Raw genomic sequence first — 12,111 nt, 5'->3', positions numbered from 1 at the left:
TTATTTATTTTTTTCCATCCAAGAAACCTGGAGTGCATTTAAAATTACCTTGTCACATTCAACATGCAGCTTGCTCTAATCTCCAACACAAATTTCTGACCTTTGAAGGGCTGAAGGCAAACCACACGCTGACATGTATGACCAAACCCTGTCTCCAGACGTGCCTTCCTTTGAGCCCATTGGTTTTAATCCTTGCTGGAGATGTTTCCATTAAATTATTACAATCATTTCTGAGCGTGGTGATGTGTAAACCCTGTAGCGCTATGTGCAATAATAAAAGTGCTACATGCCTTTAGGTATGTGCAAATCCTAAATTAAACCACACCACTGTTCGAATCAAACAACATCAAAACGTTATTCGCCTACTTAACCTGTCAGGTGTGTATTTGAGTGGCTCGCAGTGACAGGTGAGACAAACACAAAGCCGGCATACGTACATAAAACACAAATTCTGACTCATCTTTGTAAAGCATGACTCCTATACTGCATGACATATTTGCTAATATCATGTTTTGCTTGGCATTTATTCTGAAGTTATTCTGAATCAAGCATGTTAAAGATATTTAATTTCAAAATTAAGAAATAAATGGCAAAATAATCCTTGTAGTATCTTTACCACTGCAGAATTTCTAACTTGCATTTTACTTTTAGGATTTATTTGCAACTGATTTGGTAATTTAAATAAAACCAGATGAGAAACTCTATATGAAAAAAAATTCCAGAAAAACCCCCCCAGACTTTTATACTTGGATACTGATTTATGAAATAAATAACAGACGGTGTAGATCTGAAAGGCAGTGAAAAGATCTAAAATACCCTCAGCTTTCCTCTGCCTCCTTCTGCAGCACAGTGATGCCGCAACATTGAAAGAAGTCAAAAGGGGTCAGATCTACAGTCGTCCATTCCTGGTTTTAATTGACCATTTCACCAGCGGGAAACCACGACTCAGCAGGACACTGAGGGATTAGTGTCAACAGACCATCTCAGACTAAAACCCATTTTACTGCTTTTTTTTTTTTCTTCTTAAATATTGCTTCTACAGCCACTCAACCAAGAAATGACCTCTCATGCAGAGATGTGCAGGTTCCTGTGTAGGAACTGTACAGTAAGTCTGTACATGAGGTTAACGTAAAGGTGTGTAGACATGTTACACCAGAGGAGTGATGGTTTTTAACATTAACTTAATGGAGTCTGATTTATTACACAATGATGGGGTCATAAAGAGGTCAGGTGACAGAAAATCCTTAAGTTGAAACTAAATCTGCCTACAGATGGTACCTCGATGGCTCAGTTGTATTACAAAAATAAGTTGGAAAAAAAACTTGAGGTTGGCTCCAAAAGAGAGCCAGGTGCCTCACATGTTAATAACATCTTTAGAGTCTGATACAAAAATGGTTTTTAGTAATAGTTGTAATAGTTTCCCCTTCATAATAACTGTACTGTGGTAGTTTTGTTATAACTCACATGTTTATGTTGCGTTAAGGCTTAAAGTTTGGATTAGCAGTCTTATGTAGCCACTAGCTAAGCTATGCTAAGTGATGCGGTGCTAATCTTCAGCTGCACTAACTCAAGTCACTTGGAAGTCGGAATTTCTGAAGTCAGAGCAGCCCCACCAAGTCAGAGTTAATAATCCAAGATGGCAGAACTGAAAGTAAACAAGAATAAAACTAGAACTTCTAGTTTGTATTTGTGACTCATTAAATGAGCCATTCACAGAACACTGAGCAGGCTCCATCCATGACCATGCTGCAGCAATGTTTTTAAGCAAAACAAAATATTGCTCCGTTCTGGTGATGAGTGCATCGCTCTATTGTGCCAAGAAGCTAAATAAATCGTGTTTTTCCTGCTTTAATATTGAAACATAATCAACTTGGGAGCGACGTCACTCTTCTTCCGACCTCTGAGATCAGGAAAACAGCAACTGAAATAACTCTCTGAATGGTGTTTGTGCAGCTAGTCCTTTTTTGAAAATTTAAAAAATTGTCATCATTTAAAAAATAGTTTTGATGAGTGAAATGCTTTATAAGTTGCTCACTTAACACTTATTATTATTGCACCCATAAGTGCTGCCACAAGTCCACAAACCAAAGGCTGTGATGTCAGCTAAGTACACCCATATGGAAAAGAAATAGTAAAAACTTATAAAAGACTTGCATAAGATGTGGCCTACATCATATAGTGAATCATATCAGGCTTACATGATTTACTCATAAAAGTGGCCACTTTCTCATTACTTTCATATATTGTTTTTAGTAAGTATCCAAAACATACAAGTTTCATTTATATCATTTTTCAAGGGATCTTATATCTGTTTTCACTCTTGTATGCTTTTCATACAAGTTTCACACAAGACAGATACAAACTTTATATATATATCTTTTCCATGTGGGCATATTTTCCATATAGTTTAGACATTTTTAGGTAATATTTAAATTAAAATTTAAGGATTTAAGAAAAACAGATGCAAACAGTTTATTTGAAATGACCTAACATGACGATCAGTTCAATAAATATTGACAGTGCACACGATAACTTCAGCTTTATCCTTCAACGTCACCTAAGCGCATTTTATTGACTGTTAGACAGAAAGTGATTATGTAAGTTTCATGTTATTGGGAGGTTTAAATTGTAGTTATGTCACCAATTAAAACACCAGGATTTTTTCCCCCAGCAGTGTTAATGTACAGATAAAAATCACAATGAATTGAGCTGCGCAAACCTCTGTGCACAATGTTCCATAAAACACACATGTGGAGGAAGCTGGACTGAGGGAGAGGTTAGGAAGCGTTAGGATCCAGAGGAATGTTTAGAAATATCCGTCAGGAAGTCAAGACTTAACAGAAAGCCAGAAGAGAAAAGAGGAGGATCGAGCAACGAGTGAGGAAGGTGAAGAAACCGAACAGGAATGATTTTTCTGTTCATTTTGTGTCTGGATATTGGGCACTTTTAACACTGCACTCTGCACCTTGGGATTTTGACCAAAATCTTCTGCTTCTTTAATTTTGTGGGCTCATTTTGTTGACAAAGATCTTTGACAAGAGACAAAGAAAACCTGCAGCATGCACATCTGAATCATTGACTTTATTAGTGAATAAAATTAGGTGACAATTTATTTTTGAATTGGTGAACAATACAGAAGGTTCTGAATTGTTTTAGTGATCATTTCCAGAAAAAGGAAAAGTGATTGTTTACCAGCAGGTTTGACATGTAAGTGTGGACTAAGTCCAAGTATGTGTTTAGTCGTTTAAATTGTGAGCCATTTAAAAATGATGACATCATACTGTTGATCTAAGATAGCATGGTAAAAGCTTCCTTTGTCTACTTTGTAACTCAGACTTTTGGCAGATTTTGCAACCTTCCAGTCTTAAACCCGGGGATCTTTCACGTGTTAGACAAATGTGTTAACCACTATACTATGAAGCCACTAAAGCAGGGGTGTGGAAACTCCCGACCTCACGGCCCGGTGTCCTGCAGGTTTTAGATGTGCTGTTGATCCAACACAGCTGATTTAAACGTCTAAACTACCTCCTCAACATGTCTTGAAGTTCTCCAGAGTCCTGGTGATGAACTAATCGTTTGATTCAGGTGTGTTGACAAAGGGTGATATCTAAAACCTGCAGGACACCGGCCCTCGAGGCCTGGAGTTCCCCACCCCTGCTTCACAATGCATTTTATCAGCCACACCCTTAAACCAAACTCCATTTCTCTGCAACAATACATAAATAATAAGAAGCCCACTTGTTTCATTTCATTATTCAAGTTCTGCATGCATTCTCTTAGATAGAATAACAGCTGTCAATGTTCTTAAATAGGTTAAAGGAGATTAAAGAGTTTATGAATTTAAAAAAAAAAACAAAACAAAGACAACCTCAGTGCTAATCCTTGAATCCTAATCCTACATCTGATGTGTTTGCAGTCGAAACATATGTGTGAGATCAGCCTGCACCTCATCCTTGTCTGAACCACACAAAGACTAACGTCATGTCAACCATGAGGTTCTCTTGATAACAATAACACAGACATACATGTACACAGCTGCTACAATGGCATCTAGATCATTGATTAACCTACAAACTGAGACAAGAAGCAAATATGAGGAAACAGGGCCGCGTTTAGAGCGTTTTCAAGTCCTAAATGTCTCATCTTCAACGAACCAATCCCTCACACGTGAATGACCAATGTGATCACACAGGAAGAGTCTGGATCAGCTACGTTGGTGCTTTCAACTTTTTTGTGAAAAAAGTTGAGTGTTTATGTCTCTGCATTGCTTCCAAGATAACTCAGAAAGGTCTGAATACTGACAAAATCTTACACTGAACATGAAGGCGGCTCATCTGTGACAGAAATGCACAACTGAGGCCGGAAGACACCGAAACAAGCAGCTGACCAGAGATGATTAACTGAAAAACAATTACAAAACTGCTTGCATCAGTTTAGTTTTATGAATTCAACTTTATGGCAATTTTCACCAACTTTGATTGTTATTACATCATTTGGGGTGGCTGTAATTCAGGAGGAAGAGTAGGGCACGCACTAACTGAAAGGTTCAGTGTCCCTGGCTGCTCCAATCTGCATGCCAAATAATCTTGGACAAGATAATAACCCCAAGTTGTTTTCTGATGGATCCATCGGAGCGTGAATGTATCTGAATGTCAGATAGGAAACACTTATGCACAGAAAAAAAATGCTTGTGAATTAAGCAAGTTGCATAGAGCACTTTCACTGCTCAGGTACAGTAGGAACCACTATAAATAAAGGCTTAATCAATCCTGAACTTTATTGCTGATCGATTTTCCATTTTCATATCCATGATGTTTAAACGTTTCGGTTATTAGTATCTCACTAAAAGGTTCCCCTGGTGCTGAGCTAAAAAGAACCCCAAAAACAGGGTTTTAAGAGCTCTGATTGTCTCGTGTTCCTGCAGAGCGGCGATGTAAAGAAATGGGAACTTTTAAAGAAAGTTATGAGCACCATCAAAAAAGCGCCCGTTGATATGCTTTTTGTTGCTCCACCAGCCTGCTGAGCTGCTCATTAAAATGATCAGCTTAAATGAACGTTTTGGAACGGACTCACTGCTGCAGTCGGCGGAGGGAATAAAAATAAACAGGTTTCCTGTCTGGGCCCGGGTCTGAAACTGCAAGCCTGAGACTGTTTGATTTCCCACAGTCGCTGCTGCCCCTCTGCCCTACATGCAGTCAGTTGAGAGCAGTGAAACCAGTTTAGGATCGGGTGCAGGCGCCTCTGGCTCGTCTCCAGAGTGTGTGCCGGCTTGAGAAGTTGTTATTTTAGCAGGAGGGTAAAAAGGACTGTGAGCCAGAGCTCGACTCCTTTCTTTTCTTTTTTTCCTCAAAAAGACGTAGGAAATAGGACACCAGCCCTGTTTAAAGATTGTATATGTGACTGTGGAAAAGAATATTTTTTGTTCCACACATACACACAATTAGAAGGCTACAGACAAGGTAGCGAGACACTGATAGTTTGGCTTCAGCTCCAAACAGAAACATTTACACCAGAAATATGTAAAGTTTCATGTTTATCTGGTTAAATCTCGGCTTTGATGTTTGCATATATGACATGTTAGTGCCACAACATATCATATATTGAACACTTTGCTCCCCCCCCTCCATATTGACACATGACCATCTCCATTATAATCAATAAGGGATATTAAAAACATCATTTATCCCAAAGTAAGTAAATCTTTCGCCTTTTCATCTACGTTCCAGGGCGAGCAAGCTAAATGACATTATATTGGTGTCCACATACTTCTGGTGATGAACACTGCTGGGGGTGACTGTGGGGATGAGTCACTTATGCGCATCTTGAACTCTTCAAACTCTGACTGGTCACTTGTTAAGATGACCTGAAGAAACTCCTGCAGACCGAGCAGGAATTCAGCTGTATGTATAACAGCTGTCTGACATGAACAACATGGGGGGGGGGGACAAAATGACAAATCTGCAAGCTGTTTAAATTGCAGTTCCTTCTGCCTGCTCCACAGGTGTCAAGTTTCAGCTTTAATAAGCACCGGAGAAACGGAGGGAGGGAGAAGAAGCAGTTTGACCCTTCTGCTTGAAATGATCATTAAAATGGAGCAGTATAAAATGGGCAGGGCCTCTGCTTGTTGTGGTGAGCCTATTAATGTCTATGATTGAGCTGTTACTTTTTATGGTTTTAATGGGAAATGCAGGCAGCTGAGGCTGCTGGGAGGAGAAATAAAAGAGGCTCAAAGAATGAAAAGCTTTGCAAGTTTTTCAGGGCTCGTTTGGAATCTAGAGAAGCAGGTTAACGAGTACAGGGACCCGAGTCTCACAGGTTTGTTTTGGAGGCATGTTGGTCCATGTGACTTTCACACAATACTGAATGCAACAGAGCTCTGCCAACATGGACGTTTATATATTCACATCAGTGTATGAACACAGAGACGGGTTTGAGCGGAGGATCTGTGCTGTGTGCAACACTCCAAAAGGGTGTGTAGTCATGTAGTCAAATATAACAGTGTTAATCAGGAGAAGAAGCCCCTGAGTTACAGATGAGTTGTTCTAAACCAGCACTTCCTCAAACTACCTGCAGCTCACCACGTCGAAGCACTGGGGAGTTTTTTTTATGACATGCATCTTAAGAAGTTTATTTATTTATTTATTTATTTTCCTTTTGCCTGTCCCGTTTGGTTCATCATCAGAATTATTGTCTAAAGGTGAAGAAAGATGCCCAACGGATTTACTTTACCAAATTGACCATCCCAGCCTTGCCGTAGTGGTCCATTTGATTCACCTTTTATTGTTTATTTTATTTTATTTTATTTTTTTTTATTTTCACTTGCTAGATACGGGACAGACTTGAATGAGGAAAAGAAAAGGGAGAAAGGAAGAGGGGGAAAAACAGTGGAGAAGAGGGAAAGAAGAAAGAAGTTTATTTTTCTAAACTTAGCTAACTGAATGGTTGTAGCTTAACGGATCCAAGTAGCCTAATGTTCATTTTTAACCAACAAATTTAGATTAAATAATTTATTCACCAGCTCAGTGAATCATTCATCACTGCATGTGAACGAGGCTAACCACGCTTTGGAGCTGGTACAGACCTATATTACCGTCTCTTTATGCTACAAGTGGGAGATAAACGTGTTATGGTGGGTGGACAGAGGTATGCTAATTGCTTACAACCTGCCCATCCCCACCACTCAGTGGCAGCCTTTCTGGTGCAAACCCTGAACTTGAAGCCCAGTACATATACTGGTATTCAAAATTTAAACCACATGGACAAATAATAAAGTTACAACTCAAACTGCTGTCTGCTTCCTGTCTCCTACAGTAAAGAGAGAAAACGTTTGCTTTAAAGCAGAAAAAAGCCAAAGCAGCCAAGAAAAGGCATGAAGGCATAATTATACCTAAACAACGTGAGAAAATATGATTTCATGATTTGTTCTGATTGGTCTTTAAACATAAGCCAGCCATCGTTATTAAAAACAAAGTAACTCTGTATGTCTTGGACTTTATAGCACAAAAATGTACAATCCTACTATCATTGCTCCCTGCCTTCAGGAACCCTGACTGACATCTGTTCTCTCTTTTTTTCTTTAACTCCCCCATTGCTGAATAAATTTACACTGCGATCACTGCAAACACACACCTGAGGCACAGCCACCGTCTGATTGGTGGACAGGTGAGGCCCAGCTCTCTCCACGCCCACCAGTTCAAATAAAAACAAACCTTCTAACCGACTGAACTTAGTGACTCCATTATGTCAACACACACCCGAACACACACCGCCTCAAAACACACTGCAGTTCCTCCTACCACAGAAGAGAAAATGATCCTCTGCAGTTTATTGGATACAACAGAGCCGAACATTAGCCAATCACTGACACTGACACAGGATTCTCGAGGCTGTTGGTCAGTGAAGTCTGAATGAAATCTGCCTCATCCTGCCAATGACGACCCAAATAACACAAATGGATAAAGCTAAGCATGCAACCTCTCTGCTGGATTCAAAGGGGTTTTTCTGTGACAAATACAGAGCATTCGTAACATTAACTTTGTTCATCCTTAACACTAAAACATAAGTGACCGCGTTATGCAGCCATTTTCTATGTTTAGCAGCTTTTCTCCCCGTGAAACAAAAACCTATATAAAACGACTCTGATTGCTGCTGGACTGCAAGACCGATTCCTGTTTCAAGAAAATGACCAAGTGATGAAAATGTGCCGTCTGGATTTGTGGTTGGGCTCTATTTATAGCGGCTGGACTGAGTGCTGCAGACTGTTTTGGCTGCAGCTCAGTAATTAGAGATGCGAAACCTCCTGCTGAAGGATGTGTCATTGTCAACGCATTCGTGTCTCTGATGTTCAGGACAATGTGCTCTTCTGTAGCTCGCAGGCATAACTTTGAATTTAAGTCAGGCTGGAGAAATCGTTCCGAGCATTTCCACATATGAAAATCTTTCAGAACTCGATGGATAATATTAAATAAATCGCACAAATTAGGAGAAAATGATCCTAACAGATGTGATGTTGACAGTGAGATTTCTCTTCTTCGCACTCCTCCTCAAACACTTTGAACCACAGTCATCATAAAGATGACAGCCATTAAGTGCTGAAACTAACACATTCTTTCAGTCATTTAACACTGTCTCTTAAATGTGTCATTCTCCAGTTCAGCCTGTCAGCTGCTTCAACTCTTTGAACCTCACAAATACTCCATATAAAAGTCTCCCTTCTCCCCAGGAAGCCAAATAAGTTAATAATAATAGGATGAATCCTAACTAAGTGAATGGTCACTGGCTTGTTTCGGCATAAATGTAAATAAAAATAAAATGGCAAGGCTAAAACCAACAGAAATCTGACAATTAAAGATGAAATATTCACAAAATGTAGCTAAATGGTGGTTAGCAGCGTTACCAGGTTCTCCCTCGTCTGCACGAGTTCTCTCCAGCTCCCTCACTCAGTAACATATGAATGGGTTTAGGTTAACTGGTGATTCTAAAGGTGACCATTACCACAAAGCAAGAAGATTCTGTAACACAGTGAATTTACTAATGGAGTTAATCAGGCATCCTAAAGAGGTTTTCAAAGACAGCCGGCTGAAGGTTCGATGCCCTTTATTAACAGCATGTCTTTGTCTGTCCGGAGACTGCGGGTCCCTCGTGTACACACTGCATAAATAAGAAACACTTCAGGTTCTTTCCCAGTTCACATTCCTCTCTTGTCAAACCGTTGGCCTCCGTATGAAATGACTGAAGCCGGTTTACTTCCTTGTCAAATGCCCTTTTCCTTGAAGACTGGGCTCTTTGTTTCAGCTGTGATTAGCTGGCAGATATACAGGCAGGCAGGCCGATATTTGAGACTATTGTGCACGCCTGCCTGCTTCTGGCAATGAGAATTATTCCCCCTCAGACTTCCACAGAACTGAACTGCTGGATGTAGCCCTCCATACTCGTCATGAGACCGGCTCGGCCTCGCAGTGTTTGTTTAACTCAGCCTCACACATGCACCTATGAGCTCAGTGAGTTCCATGACCTTTGGCCCTTCATACTGCCGAAAGTGAGACTGGAATTTCAAATTTTACAAGCACCAATGGGAAAGCAGGTGTTTTTTTATTCTTTTTTTTTTTTTTTCAAACCAGGAAGCAAAGCTTTTTATAATTGTTCGCCAGCCTTTAACGCCGCTACCTGAAGAGAAACCAGTTTTAAATCACTTTCAGTGTCATACGGTTTTTGTTTGTTTGTTTGTTTTTCTGAGCAGGTCTGTTAGTGAAACCAACCGCAGTGATGACAGGTTGTTTTCCTGAGGGCTTCCAAAGGGGAAAAAAAGAAAGCATTGAGGTATGAGTCAGGGATGACTCAAGTGTTACCGCTGTTACCTGGCCCACGTCATCAGAGGAAAAGGTGTGAGCGCTGATATTGCAAGCGTATCGCAATGAACACCTTTTATCCCTGAGTCACAGCTCATGCTGTTAGATGGTGGACGTACAGCATGCTTACAGAGTGCTTCAGGTAATCGAGAAAAACCACCTGACATACCCAACAGTGACGAGGGCAGCCCAAATGACCAGGTAACAGAAGTCAGTTAGATCCACAAATGTCAGGAAATTTCTACGCATGTACTTCTGAAGCAAATGAAACAAATGTACTTATTTGTTGTTAATATAATAATTACATTACTGCACAGTAAGGCTCACCAGCTGATCACCGCTTACACAGAACATGACCATTCTTAACCTGGAGTGAAGCCAACAGTCTGCACAAAGAACAAGACAAGAAGAGGCAGAAAGTAGGCCAACAATCGGCAAGCTGCAACACTGATGTTTAGTATTGGAAAGCTTTCTTTTAATTTACATTTTAATTATTGAAATATGTGTTTAATGTCGTTGTTTTGATGAAGACTTTTAAGTGTGTTTGAAAATGTTTTTTGACGAATAAAAACCAGAAATAGTTGAGGAGTCCAAACTCTGCTGCACCATAACAGAGCAAAGCAAAGTGACTGCTGCCATTAATGAAACCTCAGTGGTAGCTTACACTGAATAAGTTCAATCAGCTTTTAAGGCAGGAGCACAGGACTCGTGCTTCCGAACATCCTACAGTCACTGAAAGTGTGAATTTCTGCATCTTGGCCAGAACAAAACTCCCCTTGGCCGCAGGTTTAGACTTCTATCAATATCTTTACAAGACCGTTTCTGCGGAAGGAAAGAAGAAAAGAGGTGCGGAAATACCAAAGGTCCACTGGGACCAGTCCAAACCCCCCTCTGTCCCTGTGAGATCCATGTTTTAATGATGTACGTTTGATATTCTTACAGGGATTTGTTTAAAAAAATCTAAAAAGTGCTTTATGGCATCTTTATGACATGAGCAGGAACTCCACTGGGTTTATTTTACGTTGCTCACCGTTTAATTTCCATTTTAAAGTATCCTATCTTACCATTACTCCTGGCACTCAGTAGTAAGTTTATGCCTCATAGTATTTGCATCCTTTCAATAAAGCAAGATTTGGAGCCTGCTGTGCATGAGCTGCACATGTTTGGAGAGGTTTCCTTGTTTTACAATTCTCCAAAAGTTTGCAGGACGAGAGGAAAAGTAACACTGCGAGCATATGGAAGATGTGCTGCGCGCTGCATGAACGAAGCAGTTGCAGACTTGAGCGTCTTCTTACCTCCGTGAAGAAATTATCCATTGCACGATTTATTTTAATCCCCGAGGATTTACTGTATGGCACCCGCGCGTCCGGTCAATCCAACTCATGTGTTGTTAGTGGGATACAAACAAAAACCCAGAAAGAAGAGGGGCGGCGGATCCGAAAGCTTCAGTGCATCATCTTTCTCCTGAAAGTGTGCGGGCTGGAGGACGCTCACAGCGTGGGTCAGTGTGGAGCTACAGTAGTAAGTTTACTCTTTTGTTTCCTGGGTTACTCATCCAGCACAGAGTCCTTTAAAGCAGATCTTTGGGGGCTTCTCCTGTTGGAGCTCTCTGCGTGTCCTCCGCGCGTGTCCGGCTGTCACTTCTTGGTCCACGTGGTTCGGTGCGCACTTTGTTTGATCAACAGTGAAAATGTGGAGGAAACGCGACTAAACGACACCCCGGTCAAACTTTGGAGACTCTCTCTCGGCCAGCCAGTCACTCAGACCGGCGGACAATAATACTCAAGCTCCACCTCCAGCCCTTCCAGCACCTCCCTCCTTCTCCCACTACTGCTGCCCCGCTGTCTCTCTGACTCCTCCTGCTGTCAACATGGAGAGTCCGAAGGTGAGAAAAGGCGCTGGAGCGCAGAAAGGCTGAAAACTGCTTCCATTTGGAGAAGGACTCACTTTTGGGGGCAGCCTCAAGTGGCCAATTGAAGAACTGCAGTTTATTTTTTATTTTTTGCTTCAAAGATGATGTTATTCATATGATTGTTGTGTTTTTCTCTGTATGTATTACTGTAGGGTCTACCTCACAATATAAAGCACCTTGAGTCGCTGTATAAATAAAATTGAATTGAACAACTGGATCAAACCTTTATTCAAATCCCCTCCTGCAGAAAAAGAACGCTTATACCTAACATGTCATATCTTTCACCAGTCAGTAACAACAGAAATACTTTCAAGTTGAATTTTAGTGAAATAAAACAAAGGCTTATAACTT

At 40.6% G+C, this 12,111-nt stretch overlaps 1 protein-coding gene across 1 annotated transcript in view; it reads right to left on the bottom strand.

The window, feature by feature from the left end:
- Positions 1-11,677, bottom strand: part of myo10 (myosin X) — a 127,765-nt gene extending 116,088 nt beyond the window's left edge. Inside the window, exon 1 of the mRNA XM_085253476.1 lies at positions 11,144-11,677. Coding sequence (XP_085109602.1) covers positions 11,144-11,164 — 21 coding nt within the window. The 5' untranslated portion in view covers positions 11,165-11,677. The remainder of the gene's footprint in view (positions 1-11,143) is intronic.
- Between the last annotated feature and the right edge of the window lie 434 nt (positions 11,678-12,111).

Source organism: Mchenga conophoros, linkage group LG18, assembly GCF_057382185.1.
Source record: "Mchenga conophoros isolate Kocher_MC1m ecotype Shallow Benthic linkage group LG18, M_conophoros_male_GT1.1, whole genome shotgun sequence".
Taxonomy (NCBI): domain Eukaryota; kingdom Metazoa; phylum Chordata; class Actinopteri; order Cichliformes; family Cichlidae; genus Mchenga; species Mchenga conophoros.
This window is presented reverse-complemented; position numbering and strand designations above follow the sequence as displayed.